This window comes from Ahaetulla prasina, chromosome 7 (genome assembly GCF_028640845.1).
Source record: "Ahaetulla prasina isolate Xishuangbanna chromosome 7, ASM2864084v1, whole genome shotgun sequence".
Taxonomy (NCBI): domain Eukaryota; kingdom Metazoa; phylum Chordata; class Lepidosauria; order Squamata; family Colubridae; genus Ahaetulla; species Ahaetulla prasina.
Window position 1 is genome coordinate 96,093,616 of NC_080545.1, and position 21,854 is coordinate 96,115,469.

Here is a 21,854-nt window from a genome sequence, read left to right on the forward strand (position 1 = left end):
CCTTTCAGATTTCTCAGGCAGGCAGGAATCCAAGGTGTGACTTCAGCAAACCAGATGAGACTTTGCTTGACTCAAGGAATGCCAAAAAGCAGATCCTTTATATAGGCCATGGGGTATGGCTCCATGACTTAGCACTTATCCAGGCCTGCCCCTCCCTTCCTTCTGCTGACGTCGCCTCTCAATTCTCCGGAAGCGGGGATCCGTCCACTATAAATTCCCTTCCTCCAGATCTGCTGCCGGCAATTCTAACATATGGCTGGCTTCGTGCTCACACGCTGTAGGAGTGAGGCTTGTTTGTTCATTCCTGACATTCTGTCCGGGCATGGTGCCAGGGTTGGGGGCTGGAGGCATGCCAGGCCGTTCCTCTTCATTATCAGTCTCTGAATCTGATAGCAGGCCCGGCAGGAGATGGGAAGGGCCCGGCTGAGGAGAGGAGGGAGGACGAGGCACAACACTCAGCCAGTCTGGCTAGCTGAGGAATTCTGGGAGTTGAAGTCCATCCATCTTAAAGTTGCTAACTTTGAAAAAATCCTGCGTTCCCGCGTTCATCATAAATAAGTATTTTTGAATTGATACTCCCGGTGCAATACAGGTAGTCTTCCACTTACGACAGTTCATTTAGTAACATTTCAAATTACGATGACTGTCATGCCCTCGTCGGAGTCTGAATCTGAGACGGAAGACGAACAGCTGACAGAGAGCGGGAGAGTGGCTCCGTTGGCTGTGGAGAAAACCTGGGAAGGGCAAAGTCAGGCTGGGCAGAGCAGGAGAGAAGTAGAACAAGGGAGATGGGGGTTCAGATGAAGACCAAGGTCCACCCCTTCCTCCTCCTAGGGCGCGCAAGGAAGAACGCAGAAGAGAGCAACATGGGTTGCGTGGCTTACGAGGAAGGAGAGGGCCCCGATTCCTTTCACAAGGCACACCTGGGGATGGAGTTTAAAGGAGAGGCAGTTGGGAGGGGCATTTGTTGGGAACAAACACTGAATTCATCTAGTGTTGAGAGTTGTGGCCTGCATTCCTGGCATTCCTCCTGACTGAATTAGTGTACTTATTTTGTCTTGCTGGAATTATTGCCGGCTTCTGGGACTCATTATCTTGCCCTGCTGGAGTGATTTATTTATTTATTTATTTAATTAATTAAATTTTTATACCGCCCTTCTCCCGAAGGACTCAGGGCAGTTCACAGCCAGATAAAAACAAAACAACAATACATAAATACAAGATAAAACAATATTTAAAAAACTTATTAAATTTGGCCCAGATTAAAATATATTTAAAACAATAAAACCCACTAAGTAAAATTAAAAACCGAATAAAAAGTCTGAAATTCTAGGCCAGCCCCGCGCGGATAAATAAATATGTCTTCAGCTCGCGGCGGAAGGTTCGAAGGTCAGGAAGTTGACGAAGTCCTGGGGGAAGTTCATTCCAGAGGGTGGGAGCCTCCACAGAGAAGGCCCTCCCCCTGGGGGCCGCCAGTCGACATTGCTTGGCTGACGGTACCCTGAGGAGTCCCTCCCTGTGAGAGCACATGGGTCGATGGGAGGCAAATGGTGGCAGTAGGCGGTCCCGTAAGTAACCTGGTCCTAAGCCATGATTGATTGCAGTCATTCTGCTTTCAGCATTTGGACTGGAGTATCTGCAGCCAGAAGCTGCTACAGGTTTGTCGGAGAGCTTTCCTCCAGGTCGGAGAGTAAACTGGACTTTGGGGGCAAAATTGGTGCCAATAAAGGGACTCAACCCAGTTCTCTAGCTATGTTGCCTTCGTGCTACGCCCCGGGACATCCCGACAGCATTGAAAAAAGTGACTTGCGACTCTTTTTCACACTTACGACCATTGCAGCCTCCCCATGGTCGTATGATCAAAATTCAGACGCTTGGCAACTGATTCATATTTATGACGGTTGCAGTATCCTGGGGTCATATGATTCCCTTTTGTGACCTTCTGACTAGCAAAACCCAAATTCACTTTCACAACCGTGTGACTAACTTAACAACTGCGGTGACTCACATCAGCACAGTGGCGGCAAAGATCGTCACGTGGGGACAAAAACTTGTTTAACGACAGTCTCACTCAGCAACAGAAATGTCGGACTGAACGGTGGCCGTAAGTCGAGGACTACCTGCGTCGTCCAAATCAGTGCTGGATTATAATTCCCACACACCCAGGTCCCCCCGTTTTGGTTGGAAGTGGAAAGAATAGATGCTCCATAAACACAGTTGTTGTTTATGTCCCAAGATGGTGGAAAGGAGGAGGATAGAGAGGAAATGCTGGCCAGATGGGATACTGGAAGAAGATGGAATTGGTTTCTGGTTTCTTCCCTGCAGGAACTGCCAATGGGAGATACAACTGCCCCGTGCTCTTCATCAACCATCGCTGTTTCTCAGGCCCACATCTCAACAAAGGGAGATTGGCAGAACTGCCACGGTCTGTTGGGCCAGGGAAATGCGTCCTGGTTCTTAAAGAGGTAAGGATTATGAGTATCCTGTGCATTGCTAGGAATGGGAGGATTCTGGTGTTCTGACCCAGCCTTAGAAGAAGCAAGAAACAGACTCCTTGTTGCAAAAAAACCCCTCTTTATTTAACCCTCTCCTGTGAATGAATGGCATTCACATGCCGAAAAGTCCAGGCAATAGTCCTTCAAAGAGTTAGCCACAGTAACTGTTCTGTCTCCTTCCCCACCTCGGAGTAACAAGCTGGCTTTCAGCCAGTGGATTCATGGCTCTTATCAGTCCTGGCAGAGAAATCGCAGCTACCTGCCAAAGTTCAAACAAATGACTCACAGAATAAGACTTTCAGCTCTCTTTGAAACAGTTCAGCTAATCTTTTGCTCCCCGTGGAGTGCGAGCAGTCCCAAAGCTCCTTATATATCCTGTGGGGTGGGGCTCCTGCCCCACCCTTCCCTTTGATGATGCCGCCTCTCTAATCTTCTGAAGCGCGGGTCAATCCAAGCTTGATTATTATTATTATTATCAGCTGGGTCTGAAGGCGTAGCCTGAGGAAGGGAGGAATCGGGGGATGACGGCCTCATTACGTCCTCCGACTGGCCTGGTTCTGGCTCCTGGAGCCGGGCCAAAGCCATCGGTGCTCCCGAGGTTAGCCTTACCGGCCCTTCCCCCTCACTCTCGGAGTCACTTTCGGGCATGGGGCCAGGTTCGGAGGCTGGAGTCACGACAATAACAGACCTTATCAGTTACTTGCGATAATTGCCAGGCCTTGTGGCACGAAACACAATGAGCAAAATCTTCAGAAATACGAACAGTTGTCTCCTACGACAACCACTCCCCTTTCCTTCTATTTATTCCCCAGCTAGGGAGGGGCCATTCAGCATCCATGTGTGCTTTGCTTCCCGAGTTGACTCCTTGTCCTCCGTTGTTCAGCTCTCCTAACTGCTCTGCGCATACGTGCATCTGGAACAGGCCCCAGCTGCTCTTCCTCCTCACTCATCTCATCCTTCAAAGGCAGCTGCCTCTCTGGTGGCTGGGAAATGTCAGACGGCCCTGACTCTATCTCTGCGTCCGACGCAGAGCATCCATCAGAGCCTTCCCCAGACTTCAGTACTGGCCCAAGTTCCTCCCCAACCTCCTCATCGTCTGAGTCTGCCGCCAGCTCTGCTGGCTGCTGGCGGGCCACAACACCTGGCAAAATGGGAAGGGTCTAGGAGGCCATCCAAACCAATCCCTTGCTATATAGAGAGTCCAAATTGAAGCCGGTATCTGTCGTGTCCCACTCCTCCGCTGATGGCCGCGTCAGGGAAATCCGAATCAGGCGTGCCTCTGCAGCTCTGCCCAAAGTCCTAGCAAAGTCCTCAGAGCAGGCAGGAGACCAGAAAGTGACTTCAGCAAGATAAGGTAGACTTTGCCTGACTCAGAGACTGCCAGAAAGCAGATCCTTTATATAGGCCATGGGGTGTGGCTCCATGACTCAGCACTTATCCAGGCCTGCCCCTCCCTTCCTTCTGACGATGACGCCTATCAATTCTTCTGAAGCGAGGGTCACTCCAGTCGGCAGCTGTTGGTAATTGACCTCCCTCAGGCTCACATGCTGTGGGGGAGGGGTCTATTTGCTCCGTTTGCCTGGGCATGGAGCCAGGGCTGGGGCCGGGAGGTGCTCCCTCCTCCGCAACCTGTCTGGGCATGGAGCCAGGGCTGGGGCTGGGAGGTGCCCCCTCCTCCTCAGCCTGTCTGGGCATGGAGCCAGGGCTGGGGCCGGGAGGCATACTAGGACATTCCTCAGCGTTCGGAAGCAGATAAGAAGACCCCGGCTGCAGTGAGAGCGGGCAAGACACAACAGTATCAATAAAAGAGAATAGTTATAGCTGAGGGTTGAATGGATGGGTCCTTGGTGCTCTCCGAGCTGGGTTGTTTTCTTGCAGACATTTCACGACCCAACTAGGTAACATCATCAGTGCTAGTAGGAAGTGTGGTTTGCGGCGAGGCGGAGGAAGAGGGGAAGGAGGAGGACTGTGGGGTCCTTGGTGCTATTTGAAGTTGTTCGTTTGCAGACATTTCGTTACCCAACTTGGTAATATCATCAGTGCTAGAAAGGAGTGGAGGAGGATCTGAGATTAACAGTCTGTTAGACAAAAGGCAGACAGAAGAAGGATAGACAAAGGGGGGTGGGGCGGGAAGGGCACAGCAGAAATCCTGAACTCAATAACTACAGCTGCAGACGACTACCGAGATGAAGTTTGAAGATCTATGCAACCGCCATTAGCAAAATTCAAAATCGTAACAGAGTTGGAAGGGACCTTGGTGGTCTTCTAGTCCAACCCCCTGCTTGAGCAGGAAACCCTATACCACTGATGGATAACCTTTTCCAGACCGAGTGCCTGAACCCCCCAAAATGCAATGCGTGTGCAGCACACGTGCCCTGCATACGTGCCCCGCATGCGCACATGGGGCCCCATGCATGCACACATGGGGCCCCCACACATGTGTGGCAGCGACCCAATGACCAGCTGGCCGGCAGGAGGCATGCACATATGTGCGACAGAGCTCAACTGGAGCGACAGCTCACGTGCCCATAGAGAGGGCGCTGTGTGCCACCTGTGGCACATATGCCATAGGTTCACCACCACATCCTATACCAGGGGTCTGCAAACTTGGCTCTTTTAAGACTTGTGGACTTCAACTCCCAGGGTTCCTCAGCCAGCTTTGCTCTTTTAAGACTTGTGTACTTCAACTCCCAGAGTTCCTCAGCCAGCTTTGCTCTTTTAAGACTTGTGGACTTCAGCTCCCAGAGTTCCTCAGCCAGCTTTGCTCTTTTAAGACTTGTGGACTTCAACTCCCAGAGTTCCTCAGCCAGCTTTGCTCTTTTAAGACTTGTGGACTTCAACTCCCAGAGTTCCTCAGCCAGCTTTGCTCTTTTAAGACTTGTGCACTTCAACTCCCAGAGTTCCTCAGCCAGCTTTGCTCTTTTAAGACTTGTGGACTTCAACTCCCAGAGTTCCTCAGCCAGCTTTGCTCTTTTAAGACTTGTGGACTTCAACTCCCAGAGTTCCTCAGCCAGCTTTGCTCTTTTAAGACTTGTGGACTTCAACTCCCAGAGTTCCTCAGCCAGCTTTGCTCTTTTAAGACTTGTGGACTTCAGCTCCCAGAGTTCCTCAGCCAGCTTTGCTCTTTTAAGACTTGTGGACTTCAACTCCCAGAGTTCCTCAGCCAGCTTTGCTCTTTTAAGACTTGTGGACTTCAACTCCCAGAGTTCCTCAGCCAGCTTTGCTCTTTTAAGACTTGTGGACTTCAACTCCCAGAGTTCCTCAGCCAGCAAAGCTGGCTGAGGAACTCTGGGAGTTTAAGCCCACAAGTCTTAAAAGAGCCAAGTTTGCAGACCCCTGTCCTATACCATCTCAGACAAATGGTTGTCCAGTCTCTTGTTAAAAACTCCAGTGATGAAGCATGTACAACTTCTGGAGGCAAGTCTTGAATTTGTCTGAGACCAAATAATAAGCGCTCAGGTTTTCGAGATTCTATTAATATAGTGTATATATCAATAGTTTGTCAACATTGCTATCATGCAAATAGTGACATGATAGCGGTGTTCCCATATCTCGGGGGCTGCCACAAAGAAGAGGGGGTCCACCTATTCTCCAAAGCACCTGAAGGCAGGACAAGAAGCAACGGGTGGAAACTCATCAAGCAACCTAGAACTAAGGAAAAAATCTCCTGACATTAAAAACAATTAATCACTGGAATGGTTTGCCTCCAGAGGTTGTGGGTGCTCCAACATTAGAGGTCGGACTACACTAGAAGGTCAGTATTGTGGTCCGTCAGCAGCCTACGGAGCTGGCAATGGAGTCGGACAGCGATGAGACTGAGGTGAGGCCAGGGCCATCGGGGAGTGAGGTGCGGACGCCAGAGCCTCCAGAGACTGATAGTAGTGAGGCAGAGGAACAAGAGGAGCCTGTTCCTAATGCACGCATGAGAAGAGTTGCCAGAAGGCAAGAGCAGCTCAAGCAGAGAGGACAACTCGGGAGTAGGGCCAAGAGATGACTGGCCCCTCCCATAAGGCTTAAAACAGACCAGCAATGGCGTTTGGGCTTTGCCAGAAAACAACGTTGTAGCTGCATATTCTGCTTCGTCTTCTGCATCGTATACGTTTTTTGTTTTTGTGGCTTCTGGAAGTTTGCCAGGAAGGGCCTTTGGCAGTTTGCCTAATTGGACTAAGGTTTGTGAGATAACTGAGGAATTTGTGTTGGGAGGCATTTGTTTTACTTTGAGTTGAACGACGCTGGGAATGAAGTAATTCCCAGCTGTTCGAATAAAGTTTGTTTTTCCACGGACTAAGTTTATTACTGGGTCACAACAGTTTCCTTCCAACTCTGTTACTCTGTTATTCCATTTTGTTATTCAGTTTCTAGTGGTTTTTTGTTTTTTTTTTGTGGCGGCCATTTCCTAATCTGGCCTACCTCATAGGGCTGGTATTAACCTTGAGCTGTGGAGTTCTTGATGCTCCCTTTCACAGTTTCATGCCCAGTGTTTTTGCTCTGCTCAGATTCTTCGTATGGTGATCAACTCTGCCTACAAACCCAGAAGCATTCTGCGAGAGTTGCAACTTGTCAATGACCCCAGGTGGAACTTCCAGGAAGAAAATCTCAAAGCAAAGTAAGGATTGTTTTCTAAAAGGAAGGAAAAACTAGACTGTTATTTAAGAATCTATCCATAATGGCGGAGCCAGGGAAGAAAGGAAATTGGCCAGAAAATTATTTTACCTGAAAAAGATACTACAGATAGTCCCTGACTTACGAACACAATTGAGCCCCAAATTTACCGTATTTTTGGGACTATAAGACGCACCGGAGTATAAGACGCACCAAGATTTTGATGAGGAAAACAAGGGGGAAAAAATAGTTTTTGGCTTCTGTGTGTCTGGTTTTTGCCCTTCCCAGCCCCCAGGAGCATTCTGTAGGCCTCCCAAACCGTCTGTGCGTCCCGTTTTCATGACAAACAGGGCCGTTTTTGGCAAGAACGGGATGCGCGGGGCAGGGTTTTGGGAGGCCAAAAATGGCTGTATTCGGTCTATAAGACGCACCAACTTTTCCACACTCTTTTGGGGCAGGGAGGAGAAGTGCATCTTATACTCCGAAAAGTATGGTAAGTGAAACATTTATTTTGTCTTCCTTTACCACCTTTCTTTCTCTTCAGTTGTTAAGTGAGTACCATTTTTCACACTTGCGACCGTTACTTCTTCCCCGCGGTCATATGATTAAAATTTGAATCCTTGGCAACCGGGTTCTACTCTTTTACGGCCTTCTGACAAGCCAAGTTAACGAGGAAGCCAGCGATTCATTTAGTAGCTGGGTTACTTGACTTAGCAACTGTGGTGATTCACTTAACAACTGTCTTACTTAACAACAGAAATTTAGGGCTCCCTTGTTTTTGTAAGTCAACGGCTACCTGTTAGCAGCTTCTATGCTCAGAACAAGAATTTTGGTGCATTCTTTCCAATGTTTTTTTTTTTTTTAAAGCAGCCCTTTGAAGATTTTTCATCCCTGTTTTCTACAACTTCAGTTATGTCACATTTAATTAGGAAAGTAAAATGAATTTTACTGGGGGAATTTCTGCTGTTCCAGAAGGATACAACGCTTGGTAAACTTATCACATCTTAAATTCTTCAAGCTAATAGGTTTGGATGAGGTGTTGTTGTTGTTGTTGTTTTTTTACTACCTCAATGTGGCTGGTAAAATGAAAACGTTATTGGAACAACCACGCAGTGGGATACTTGAAAAATGATGGTATTGCAAAGGATACCCATTTGATGGCTGTGAGCTCAGGTTGGCCCTTCTTATGGGCTCGATGCCTGCCAAAGATGCCTTATTTTTTTTTTTTAAAAAAAACCAAGCTCCTTAATGAATTCAAGGAACAAATTTTCCAGAAAGTGGCAGAATCGTACCAATTACACAGGGATATCCAACAGGAGTGGCATTCAGAAGTTTTAGCAACTTCTTTTCTGCCCAGTTACTGGGTGGGCGTGGCCATGGTGGGTGTGGCCTACTCGGCCTCCTGCACCACCAGGGGTGTGTGTGGCTTTTCACCCTCCCCAGACTCTGGAGGCTTTTCTTGAGCCTCTGGGAGGGTGAAAATGGTCTCTCCTGGGCTCCGGAGGCCCTCCTGAGGCTGGAAATGGGCTTGTTTTCGGACTTCCAGTAGGCCCATTTTTCATCATTTCCAGGCTCTGGAGATTTTCCTCGAGCCCCTGGGAGGGTGAAAACAGCCTCCCCCGGGCTCCGGAGGCCAGACACGGGCCCATTTCCAGACTTCCTGAGCTTCCGATAGGCCCATTTTTCGCCCTCCCATCGCCTCTACGCGGCCCCTGCACTTACCTGGCATCCAAAACGGGCTGCGTGGAGACTCCGGGGAGGGAAGGGGTGGGTGGGCAGGGTGAGACAGTTCTTGCCACAACCGGTTTGGCGATCCAGATTAAAATTAACATCCGGTTCACCCGAACTGGCTGAATCCCACCCCTGATATCCAACCTTGGCAACTTTAAGACTAGTGGATTTCAACAACCAGAATTCCCCAGCCAGTCCACAAGTCTTAAAGTTGCCAAGATTAGATATACATCTCTTACATTCTGAGCTACGCTGAAAAAAATTACAATAAACTCTTACATTAAAATATATTTTTAAAATTTGAAGGGCAGACTTGATGGACGATGGCTTTTTCCCCGCCATCCATTTTCTACATTTCTGTGAGTTGCCCAGTCCAATATTCGCATTATGGAAAAATAGTTTCTCTATCTGATGAAGAAATAGTTTGTGCCGGAAATTTCCGCAGAAAATGGTCAAAAAAGTCAAGATGGCTGCTAGGGTGGACGAACCTTAGGACATACCAGCCTGACCACCTTTCTAAGATGGAAATAGATTAACCTTCCTAAATCTCGAAGTCAGGGTTCCAACTGATGCCTTAATTAAATCATGAGCCTCTTAGGAGCTTAATGTCGGCAAGTTCCAAGTGAAGCCAACTCTGACCCCACATAATTTACGTTCCAGCTCTGATCCTGTTTCCCCCCCTAGGTGTGTCATCAGTCACATTCTCCAACGAAGCAATTTCACGGGTTGTAGAGATCACTCCCCTCCGGCCACTGTGGGTAACCGCAGAGACAGCCTTGAGAGAGAGATGGCTGGAATGTGCTTTGGTTTTTTACTGATGTGCTGCCTTGCCGCAGCTGCAGTGTTTGTTTTCCCATTTCCCCTTGCCTATGGCAGCTAAAGAGCAGGGCAGGGATGCTTTGCGAGTTGACACTTGTTTTGTATCCTTGTGAGCTGTCTTTGCGAGGATATAACATCCAACTGAGCTAAAAAGTCTCGCTCCCAAAATCTTGATTTATAGTGTAATGTTTGTTGTATTGTTGCAACTCACCATGACAGATACCGAGGAAAAACGTACAGGGCAATGGTCAAGATAGTTCGTACGTCTGACCAAGTCTCTGATTTCTGCCGGAAGGTGTGCGCAAAACTGGAATGCTGCCCCAATTTATTCGGCCCTGTTCCGGTCGCCGAAAATTGCCCTGAAAACTGTTCCAGTCACACCAAAACAAAATACGGTAAGTGCGCATGGCAGCTGTGGGACGAAACTTGGTTTGGTTTTAGTTTGTGCGGATTTTGTTTCTCCTGCATTGCCTGGAGTATTATGATTGAGATAATCTAGACCGCCGCAAATAAATCAAATTTGGTATTGGCATTTGCTGATGGAAGCCCATTGCTAACAATCTAGGATTGACTCTGGAGAGCGACATTGGGGAAGCCATCAGAATTCCTTGGATTCCGGCTGATGAAAGAAAGACAGGTAGTCCTGGACTTAGGACCCACAGATGAGCCCAACATTTCTGTTGCTAAGTGAGACAGTTCTCACTGAAGTGAATTTTTCCCCATATTAGAATCTTTCTTGCCACAATTGTTAAGATGAACCACCGCCGTTGTTAATTATAATACTTTTGTTAAGTGAATCGGGCTTCCCCACTGACCTAAGAAAAGATTGGACAACCATTTGTCTGAAATGGTGTAGGGTTTCCTCCCTAAGCAGGGGGTTGAACTAGTCCAGGGGTCTCCAACCTTGGCAACTTTAAGCCTGGAGGACTTCAACTCCCAGAACCTGGGAGTTGGCTGGGGAATTCTGGGAGTTGAAGTCCTCCAGTCTTAAAGTTGCCAAGGTTGGAGACCCCTGGACTAGAAGACCTCCAAGGTCCCTCCCAAGTCTGTTATTCTATTCTACTCTACTCTACTCTAGTCTACTCTACTCCACTCCACTCCCTACTCCACTCCACTCCACTCCACTCTCTATCCTATCCTATCCTATCCTATCCTATCCGCTTGTCAGATGTTTGCAAAAAGGGATCACATACCCTGCAACAGTTGTAAATACGAACCAGTTGCCAAGCATTCAAATTTTGATCACATGACCATGGGGATAGCAATAGCAATCGCACTTAGACTTACATATTGCTTCACAGTGTTTTACAGCCCTCTCTAAGCGGTTTACAGAGTCAGCCTCTTGCCCACAACAACCTGGGTCTTCATTTTACCCACCTCGGAAGGATGGAAGGCTGAGTCAACCTTGAGCCTGATGAGATTTGAACTGCCCAATTGCAGTCAGCCGGCAGTACTGCATTCTAATCACTGCACCACCACGGCCCTTCCTTCCTTCCTTCCTTCCTTCCTTCCTTCCTTCCTTCCTTCCTTCCTTCCTTCCTTCCTTCCTTCCTTCCTTCCTCCCTCCCTCCCTCCCTCCCTCCCTCCCTTCCTTCTCAAACAATAGCACTTAGACTTATATACCGCTTCCCAGTGCTTCACAGCCATCTCTAAGCAGTTTACAGAGTCAGCCTATGGCCCCCAACAATTCTGGGTCCTCATTTTACCCACCTCGGAAGGATGGAAGGCTGAGTCAACCTTGAATGCTACAACAGTGTAAGTGTAAAAACGATGATAAGTCCCTTCTTTCAGGGCTGTTGCAACTTCAAACGGTCGTTAAACGGGTGATTGTAAGTCGAGGACTACCTATAGAATTCAATGGTTTGATTATTATTATTTTTTTAACCAGACTTTTCCTCTCCAGCATACTATTATGGAAAAAGGAGGAAAGTCATTAAGCCTTCTTCCAGTGAAGAAAACACGTACAGTCTGGAGAGCAGACACAAGATGTGGTCCGATTACAGTAAGATGCAGAAACCAGGTTTAACACCGAAGAAAAGGTGTCTTTCCGCAACAGATCTGAATGGAGCAGGATCGTCAGAGGTAAGATAGGTGAACATTATCTGCACATGAGGTGGAATAGGTCAGAAAGCTAACAGAATAGGAAGGGACTTTGGAGGTCTTCTAGTCCAACCCCCTGCTCACGCGGGAAATCCTGTACCCTTTCAGTTGTCCATTCTCTTCTTAAAAACCTCCAGCGTTGGAGCATTCACAACTTCTGGAGGCAAGTTGTTCCACTGGTTAATAGTTGTCGCTGTCACTAAGGAAATTTCTCCTTAGTTCTAGGTTCTCCTTGGTTAGTTTCCATCCGTTGCTTCTTGTTCTGCCTTCAGGTGCTTTGGAGAATAGGTGGACCCCCTCTTCTTTGTGGAAAGCCCATAGATAGTGCAATCATGCTATCATGTCAGCCCTAGTCCTTCCTCCTTTTCATTAAAAGGGATGATATGGGGTACAATATCATCAGTACGCTGATGATACTCAGCTGTACATTTCCACCCCTGACCACCCCAACGAGGTTGTTGACGTGATGTCCCGGTGTTTGGAGGCCGTGTGGGTTTGGATGGGGAGAAACAGGCTCCGACTCAATCCCTCCAAGACTGAGTGGCTGCGGATACCGGCGTCCCGGTACAGTCAACTGGTTCCATCGCTGACTGTTGGAGCCGAGTCATTGGCCCCTATGGAGAGGGTCCGCAACTTGGGCGTTCTCCTGGATGCTTGGCTGTCGTTAGAAGAACATATGACAGCCGTCGCCAGGGGAGCTTTTTATCAGGTGCGCCTGATACGCCAGTTGCGCCCCTTCATAGACCGGGATGCCTTGTGCACGGTCACTCATGCCCTCGTCACTTCCCGTCTGGACTACTGTAACACTCTCTACAAGGGGCTCCCTTTGAAGGGCACCCGGAGGCTCCAACTGGTCCAGAATGCGGCTGTGCGGGTGATAGAGGGAGCTACTTGTGGTTCCCATATAACACCCCTCCTGCGCAGGCTGCACTGGTTGCCGGTGGTCTTCCGGGTGCAATTCAAGGTGTTGGTAACCACCTTTAAAGCGCTTCATGGCACAGGACCGGGCTATTTACGGGACCGCCTGCTGCCACCGATAGCCTCCCATCGACCTGTGCGCTCCCATAGAGAGAATCTCCTCAGGGTGCCGTCAGCCAAACAATGCCGGCTGGCGACCCCCAGGGGGAAAGCCTTCTCTGTGGGGGCATCCATCCTCTGGAATGAACTTCCTCCGGGGTTACGATTACTCCCCGACCTCTGGACCTTCCGTCGCAAGCTCAAGACTTTTTTATTTCACCGAGCAGGGTTGGCCTAAGATACTATTGTTTTAAGTGGGGTTTTATCGTTGTTCTTTGAATAATTTTTAATAGGTACTATCCAAATTGAATTAGATTTTTATATTGTCTTTTAATTCTGTGTATAAATTATTGTTTTTTATGTTGGCTGTAAACCGCCCTGAGTCCTTCGGGAGAAGGGCGGTATAGAAATTTAATAAATACTAATACTAATTAAACTAGACATATCCAGTTCCAGCAACTGTTCCTTTCACGTTTTAGCCGCCAGTCCCCGAATCATCTTTGTTGCTCATCTCTGCAGTCTTTCCTACAGTCTCTTCTTTATATTAGACTAGCTGATAACCCAGTGTTGCCTGGATATTTATTGATCCCAATCCTGTATTAGACAGGAAGAGCAACTTCACCCTGAGCCCTGATTTCGGTGGGAATTAAATCAGTTAAAAATGTTCGACCAAACTGTAATTTCTAATGCTGGGTTTTCCCCATTACCAGAGGGAGCTCCCTTATGGAGTACTGTGAAACCGTTACCGTGGCAACTCCACTGTGCTGCACAGTAGAAGCCATTTTAAGGCAGTACAGTAGAAGCCATTTTAAGGCACAACAGGCTGTATCTTAACAGAACACCCCCCCCCCCGAGGGGTGTTAGGGGTGTCTTACCCCCGCAATATTTCTTTCCAGAGAGGAAGGCACCTGTGTACCAAGTTTGCTCGAGGCGTTCCAGAGTTATGCTGGAACATACACACACACACAGAGCCATTTATATATACTGTATATACATTAATGTGAGAGAAATCAACTACAGTGCTGTCCAGAGCCATGTTTTGCAAACTAGACAACTTTAAGATGTGTGGACTTCAACTCCCAGAATTCACCAGCCAGACTTGCTGGCTGAGGAATTCAGGAAATTGGAAGTCCACGCGTCTTAAAGTGGCCAAGTTTGAAAAGCAGTGATTTGTAAGGAAAGACCGTTTCTCTACATTGGCTCCTATTTAATGGAACAACTTCTCTTCAGCGTCTAGCTATGTTTCTATCTGTTTGATTTAATGGAAATTAGTACAAAACGGTGCTCTCCCAGGGAACCCTTAGTGTTGCCCTCTGGGTTTTTATCGGGTAATTAGTTTCATCTGATTACCTTTCATTCTCCTTATTAACAGCTATTTATTATTAATTATCACGTTGTCGGTAGAAGAGAAGGTAATAGTGTGCTGATTTCTCTTAATGTGGTTTTCTGCTGGCAGTCCTTTGTTTAATTTGGGAGTATCAAGCACGGAAATCGGGACAGCCAGGCAGCTCAAATGAATATAAGAATTTATTGCAAGCTTAAGCTCTCTACAAGAATCTGAACTACCTACTAATCTTCTTCTTTGTCGTTTAATGACCCCGTAATCTCTTGTGGGGTGGAGTTGGGGCAACTGAATGGAGCTTTACTGGCTGGATGCCCTTCCTGTCGCCAATGTGGAGTTGGCAGCCTATATATTCTCATTGTGCCCAGAGAGAGAAATATGTGCCTCTACCTAGGATCAAACACATGGCCTCCTGATTGTGAGGCGAGAGCACAACCTCTAGGCCACCACACCACTCCAGAATATGAACTACTAATGGTCAAAGCAAATTGATAGTAGATAAGAGCCATGGGGCCTCTGTGGCTCAGACAGCTAATGCAGTCTGTTATTAACAGCAGCTGCCTGCAATTACTGCAGGTTCTAGTCCCACCAGGCCCAAGGTTGACTCAGCCTTCCATCCTTTATAAGGTAGGTAAAATGAGGACCCAGATTGTTGGGGGCAATAAGTTGACTTTGTATATAATATACAAATAGAATGAAGACTATTGCTAACATAGTGTAAGCCGCCCTGAGTCTTTGGAGAAGGGCGGGATATAAATGCAAATAAAAAAAAATGGGAATTCAAGGTGGGCTGGACCTCGATCTCTTGCGGGCACGAAGGGACTCAAGACTGATAACGCATTTGACTCAATAGTGGGTTTCACTTACCTTCGCTACAAGTTCAGAACTGTGAGTGCGCGCATGCATAGAACCTTCTGCGCATGCACAGGGTGTCTGTGATGACATCCGGGCGGGTGGGCAGAGCCTCCCACCAACGCTGCCGCTACCGGATCGCCCGAACCGGTACAAACTCACCACTGATTTACCTCCTCCCTCGGGCTGAGCCTGGTCATATCCTCCAGGGGATGTGGCTCAGACTGGTAAGACAGTCTGTTATTAACAGTAGCTGCTTGCAATTACTGCAGGTTCAAGTCCCACCAGGCCCAAGGTTGACTCAGCCTTCCATCCTTTATAAGGTAGGTAAAATGAGGACCCAGATTGCAATAAAGTTGACTTTGTATATAATATACAAATGGATGAAGACTATTGCTTGACATAGTGTAAGCTGCCCTGAGTCTTCGGAGAAGGGTGGGATATAAATGCAAATAAATAAAAAAATTCAGTTCAGTTCAATTCTGTGGCAGGATAGTGACGAGGAAGAAGCAGACACCGCGTGGAGCGAGGAAACCAGCCCAGAATTGCAGGATGATCTAACAGACGTCTCCTCAGAGGACATACCTCTGGCCATACCAATGACCACAATGAAGTTACGCAGCAGCAGAGGCTCCATCCACTTGGCTCGGCCCGAGAGGGACAGGCAAGCCCAGAAGGCTCTTTCCTTCCTGCATGCCAAAAGCGAGAGAACCAGGCAGGTAAGCGGCTGGATAGCCATACCTTGCCTTTTGATGGATCCTCCCAACATTCGAACCACTCCAAAAGGACCCCTTGGAAATAATTGGTTTTCTGTCTTGTAGGCCTTGTTCGTTTGCTTTCTGGGGATTTTTTTAGGGGAAAATCAACTTGGTTGGGCTTGAAGGAAGGCCACATTCCATCTTTTCGTGGTCTATCCAAGGCCAGTTTCCAATCATTCGATCACTCAGAACAGTCCTAATTTTGTGATCCCAATTTTGCTTCGTTGCAGATCAAGCAGGCTGTGGAAGAGAAGCTCATCCTAAAGAGCAACCCCTTGGAATGGACTGTGACCGATGTGGTGCAATTCCTCCAGCTGACCGACTGCGCTCCGCTTGCCAAAATCTTTCAGGAACAGGTTCTTTCTTTCTTTCTTTCTTTCTTTCTTTCTTTCTTTCTTTCTTTCTTTCTTTCTTTCTTTCTTTCTTTCTCTCTCTCTCTCTCTCTCTCTCTCTCTTTCTTTCTTTCTTTTTCTTTCTTTTTTCTCTCTTTCTTTCTCTTCCTTCCTTTTTTCTTTCTTTTTTCTTTCTCTCTTTCTGTCATGTCCCACCCCCCACTCCGACGAACGAGTCAAGGAAGTCCGTGGCAAACTTGGCAACGAAGCCTCTGCAGCGTGCCAAGTCCCTCCGAGGTTTATCAGGGCAGGCAGGAGTCCAAGTTGTGACTTCAGCGATAGGGTCCGGTATCAGCAAAGTCGATAAGACTTTGCTTGACTCAAGGCTGGAATGCCAAAAGCAGGTCCTTTATATAGGCTATGGGGTGTGGCTCCATGACTCAGCATTTAGCCAGCCCTGCCCCACCCCTCCTTCTGCTGGCGTCACCTCTCAGATCTCCGGAAGCGAGGGTCCTCCCACATTAAATTTTCTTCAGCTGGATCTGCTATCACTAATTCCTGTACCTGGCTGGCTTCCTCTGACGGCTGAGCCAAAGGAACACACGCTGTAGGAGTGAAGTTTATTGGGCTTTTCCGTTCACTCCTGGAATCCTCTCTGGGCATGGGGCCAGGGCCGGGGGCTGGAGGCATGACAGGCCGTTCATCTTCATTATCAGACTCGAAGTCTGATAACAGGCCCTGTTGGAGACGGGAGGGGCCCGGCTGAGGAGAAGAGGGAGGACGAGTCACAACACTTTCTTTTTTTTTTCTTTCTTTCTTTTTCTTTCTTTCTTTCTCTCTTTTTTCTTCCTTCCTTCCTTCCATCCATCAATCAGAATAGAGCTGGAAGGGACCTTCGTGGTCTTCTAGTCCAGCGGTTCTCAACCTGTGGGTCGCGACCCCGTTGGGGGTGGAATGACGATTTGCCAGGGGTCGCCTAAGACCGTCGGAAATATGGGAAGTATACTTGCGAGTCGAAGAATCGCGCTCCAGTGGTTGACTCCACAAGCCAGCTGCAGGCTCTTCAAATCGCTAGCCGAATTCGGCTTCAGGCACGATGAATTAAAAAAGAGAGAAATCTTTGCTCTGATGTCTCCCTCTCAAGCCAGCTGCAATCACTCCCAATCTCTAGCCTAATCTGGCTTCAGGCACGATAAACTTAATAGGGGAGGAGTCTCCGTTTTAATGCCTCCGTCCTCAAGGCAATCGCAAGCAGTTCAGATCGCTAGCCAATACGGCTTCAGGCGCGATAAATTCAAAAAAAACAGTGTGCCGCTTTTTTTCCCCTTCTACGGCTGCTGAGACGCACTGTGATCGGTTGGGGTCGCCACATCGTGGGGAATTGTATTAAAGGGATCGCAACACTATAAAAGTTGAGAACCACTGTTCTAGTCCAACCCCTTGCTCAAGCTATTTCAGACAAGTGACTGCCCAGTCTCTTCTTAAAAACCTCCAGTGATGAAGTACCCACAACTTTCCTTTCCTTCCTTCCTTCCTTCCTTCCTTCCTTCCTTCCTTCCTTCCTTCCTTCCTTCCTTCCTTTCTTTCTTTCTTTCCACTGTAGCACCTCCTACAGGATCAGAATTGCATTAGCATAAGACATAGACTGATAGGGTGAGAGGGAACCTCAGAGGTCTTCTATAGATCAATACTAGATCAATAGGTACCACATCAGTGGAAAGGTAACAACGCCCCATGATGTCATGCTGGCCACATGACCGTGGAAATATCTTCGGACAGCGCTGGCTCAATGGCCTTGAAACAGATTCACACCTCCACTATAGTTGGCACCGACTAGTAGTGTTGTGGCTCCCGCCCCCGAACCTGGCCCCATGCCCGAAAGTGCCTTGGAGCTGGGCCTGCTGCCAGAAAGTGACTTGGACAGTGAGGGGGAAGGGCCATCAGGACTTACCTGGGAAGCACCGGCCTCCCTGGCTCAGCTCCAGGAGCCAGAAGCAGGCCAGGTGGAGGAGATAATGAGGCCTCCGTCCCCTGACTCTTCCCCCCCACCCAGGCCACGCCTGCAGACCCAGCTGACAGCAGTCAGGCGTGGTTGAATCCTAGGTTTCGTAGGCAGGAGAGAAGGGAATGACAGAAACAGGTGAGGGGCAGGCCTAGGAAGTGCTGTGTCATGGAGCCACACCCCACAGGATATAAAAGGCAGCGAGAGCTGCTGTGTCTCTTTGTAACAGGCAAATCCACGGATTGACTAGAGCTGAAGGTTGTGACTCACAAGCGTCTTGGCAGCTAACGAGGGCTCTTGGCAGACGCTGGCTCTTTTGCTGCCAGAGCTGATAAGAGCCGGCTAATTAAGCTATCGTTCAGACGGAGGCGAGGAAGACAGAACAAGTGAAATAAAACTCACAGGATTCCTTTACTTTTTTTTAACCTTCAACTTCCCATTAATTTCCTTTCTTCTTCTTCTTCTGTTTGTTTGTTTTTTTAGCCAAATCCTATGTTCAATTACTAGACACCCAGGTGTGTTTCATACCTGGATCAATCTGTATAAAAGCTCCACAATCCCGTGTTTTGAAACTTCAACCGAGGAAGCCTCCTTAACTAAAAAATATACTTTTTTTCCTCTCTATTTCCTCCTTTTTTTTTTTTTGCAGGATATTGATGGACAAGCCCTTCTCCTTCTGACACTTCCGACGGTCCAGGAGTGCATGGAATTGAAGCTTGGCCCAGCCATCAAACTGTGCCACCAGATTGAACGGGTGAAGCTGGCTTTTTATGCCCAGTATGCCAATTGACAACTACCCTCTGTTTTCATACTGTTTTTTTAAGGCCTTGCTTGCAATTCCTTTTTTTTTTCTCAACGCTTGGTATTTGGAAATGATGGAGCTTCTGTGCATGCATAGAAGAGCTCACAAAACGAACCAGATTAAAATCTTGAGCTGAAACCAGAAATATTTTAAGGTGTATGATCAAGAATGATACAGGCACACAACCAACTCTTAATAAAAGAAAAGTTTGAAATTCACCAGAGTTGGCAAGGTTAACTCTACCTGAGGTCACATTAGACATCCTAGCCCAAAAACGTTGACATTTTCACTCAATGTATCCAGAAATAATTGACTGCTTCAACCAAGTCTTCATCAGACATCCCTGACATCCTGCAACGTTTGTCCATTTTGAAGTTCCTGCCTTTAACAAATTGAAGAGAGCCCATGAGGAAGTAATGGAGTTGGAAGGGACCTTGGAGGTCTTCTAGTCCAGCCCCCTACTCGAGCAGGAGATCCTAGCTCATTTCAGAAAAGTTTTGTTCAGTCTCTTTTTGAAAGCCTCCAATAATGGTGCTCGTGCGACTTTTGAAAGCAATCCGGCTGGAGTTTTAAGGATACTTTAAAAATTAATTTGAGGGAGAAATTAAGGGTCCGAATACAGTTTGTGTTTCTAGGGTTTTGATAGGAGTGTTAAATTTATATAGAGAAGGAAGCAAGTTGTAAGAAAGGGAGCATTGTCCTATTTGAACATCCTTCAGGGATGTGAACTTCAGTTCTCCGCAGTGGCTACCTTGACTGGAGATTTAATGGGATTTAAAACTTCACATGGAATAGTTAGAGTGAGGCAGTGACCTATTAAAATTCAATGCACAGATGCATTATTTTTTTCTCCCTCTCTTGTCTAGAATTGCACTTTTACTCTGGTTGTAGATCTTTGTTTAAAATACCTTTGAAAACCCCTTTGGAAAGCATGGTTGCTGACATGCCGAAAAATTGGTTGGGTTTAAATTTTCTGGCTTTTTTAAAAAAATATATATATATATAAGCATGAAAGGAATGGGCTGGTTTAGGACCCTTTTCTTTAAAAAAAAAAGGAAGTTGTTCATTTTACCACGTAACAACAAAAACGTGCAGTGAAAAACAGATTTTTAAAAATTCTTTGTACAGGATTCTATATCTGTAAATAGAGAGACACAAATCTACCCGATATGATTTCATGTAAATAAAGGGGAAGGTCTATATATTCAGAGTTATATTTTAATTTTTATTCAGACCAAATTTTTACTTGGAAGAGGCATAAGCTGAGTTGTTAATAAAGTCCATCAAAAGCATTTGTGTTCCTTGTTTTTTTTCTTCTTTTTCCATCATCATCTTCCCTTCACTGCAATATATATATATGTTTGTTTTCTGAGGTTTTCGCAGGTGTTTGTATGTAGGTCTTTGGTTATTCGGGTTTTCTCCCGCGTGAAATTGGAAGTGTCTAATTGGAAGTATAAAATTGGAAGTGTTAAAAAGGAAGAAACAGCTGCAATCACACATTGCTCCCAGAAGCACGAAGCTGAAGCCTGAAGATGACGAATGAGACTTCGTCGAAATGTCGCCAAGACATTTCCAATTTTACGCGGGAGAAAACCCAAATAACCAAAGACACACACACACACACACACATATATATATATTTATATATATATTAGTTGATGCACAACTAAAAGCTGAAAATCCATTCCGAAATTAGTATTCCTCTTACAGGTAGCCCTCAACTTACGACCAGTTGCTTAGCAACCATTCAAAGTTATGACGGATCCCCCAAAAAGGGGGACCTACAACTCGGACTCGAAATTAGAATAGAATAGAATAGAATAGAATTTTATTGGCCAAGTGTGATTGGACACACAAGGAATTTGTCTTGGTGCATATGCTCTCAGTGTACATAAAAGAAAAGATACACTGAGAGCATATGCACCAAGACAAATTCCTTGTGTGTCCAATCACACTTGGCCAATAAAATTCTATTCTATTCTATTCTATTCTAATTTCGAGTCCGAGTTGTAGGTCCCCCTTTTTGGGGGATCCGTCATAACTTTGAATGGTTGCTAAGCAACTGGTCGTAAGTTGAGGGCTACCTGTAAGAGGAATTACGACGGTCGCCCTCACCACCTCGCAGTCATGTGATCTCATTTTAGGCTTTCAGCAAAACGGTCTCAGTTATAGCCAGCCTGCAGTCACGTGACTCAGTTTTATGACGGTTTTGCCAAAACACGGCTCTTGCTTTTGATTTTGGGCAAAAACGCACCCTAGTGAGCAATGAGTTCGCTTAACGACCGCCACATTTGCTTAAAGGTTACCACACAAAAAAAAAGGCTTATAACCATTAAAGCTATGATCACAGAGAATTGTATTATGGAAATAGGGATACTCTTGTTTCTTTAAAATCTTAGCTGAGCGATTATGTTTTTTTTTGTTGTTGTTGTTTCTTTATTCGTACTGGAAAACTAAGGGTGTTCACGGGCTGGATTTAACACACAACAGCTATTTCTGTGCAAAGCCCTGTGCCTAGTCAATGGGGAAGCCAGATTCCCTTAATTGTGTTACTAACTTAACAACTGCACAACTGAACAACGATTCACTTAACCACAAGACAGGTCATCAGATGGGGCAAAATTCACTTCGCAAGCATATGGCTTAGCAGCAGAAATGTTGGGGTCCATTGTGGTCATAAGTCGAGGATTACCTGTGTACATGGGTTCTGTTCTGTCCCCCCTCGCCTCAGTCCGAGCGATGACTTAATTAGCCGGCAACTATCAGCTCTAGCAACAAACTAGCGAGCGTCTGCCAAGTGTCTCTGTTATCTCTCTTGATGCCGATGAGTCAACCAGGAACAAACAGTACTTCAGCTCTAGTTAAGCAGTTGATTTGCTTGCCACGAAGTGGTATAGCAGCCCTTGCTGCTTTTATATCCTGTGGGGTGTGGCTCCATGACTCAGCACTTCCGAGGCCTGCTCCACCCCTGCTTCTGTTGTTCCCACCTCTCCTGCCTACGA

The 21,854-nt window shown here is 46.9% G+C and overlaps 1 protein-coding gene across 9 annotated transcripts in view; it reads left to right on the top strand.

Annotated features, from left to right (window-relative positions):
* SFMBT2 (Scm like with four mbt domains 2) overlaps positions 1 to 20,157 on the top strand; it is a 78,936-nt gene extending 58,779 nt beyond the window's left edge. For 3 of the 9 annotated variants that reach the window (XM_058190836.1, XM_058190838.1, XM_058190837.1), the window contains exons 15-20: positions 2,326 to 2,465; positions 6,992 to 7,101; positions 9,867 to 10,042; positions 11,536 to 11,729; positions 15,450 to 15,677; positions 15,947 to 18,841. In XM_058190836.1, coding sequence (XP_058046819.1) covers positions 2,326 to 2,465; positions 6,992 to 7,101; positions 9,867 to 10,042; positions 11,536 to 11,729; positions 15,450 to 15,677; positions 15,947 to 16,378 — 1,280 coding nt within the window. In that variant the 3' untranslated portion in view covers positions 16,379 to 18,841. Of the gene's footprint in view, positions 1 to 2,325; positions 2,466 to 6,991; positions 7,102 to 9,866; positions 10,043 to 11,535; positions 11,730 to 15,449; positions 15,678 to 15,946 lie in introns of all 9 variants that reach the window. The other 6 variants (XM_058190840.1, XM_058190843.1, XR_009156082.1 and 3 more) reach the window with 5 other exon arrangements.
* The last annotated feature ends 1,697 nt before the right edge of the window (positions 20,158 to 21,854 follow it).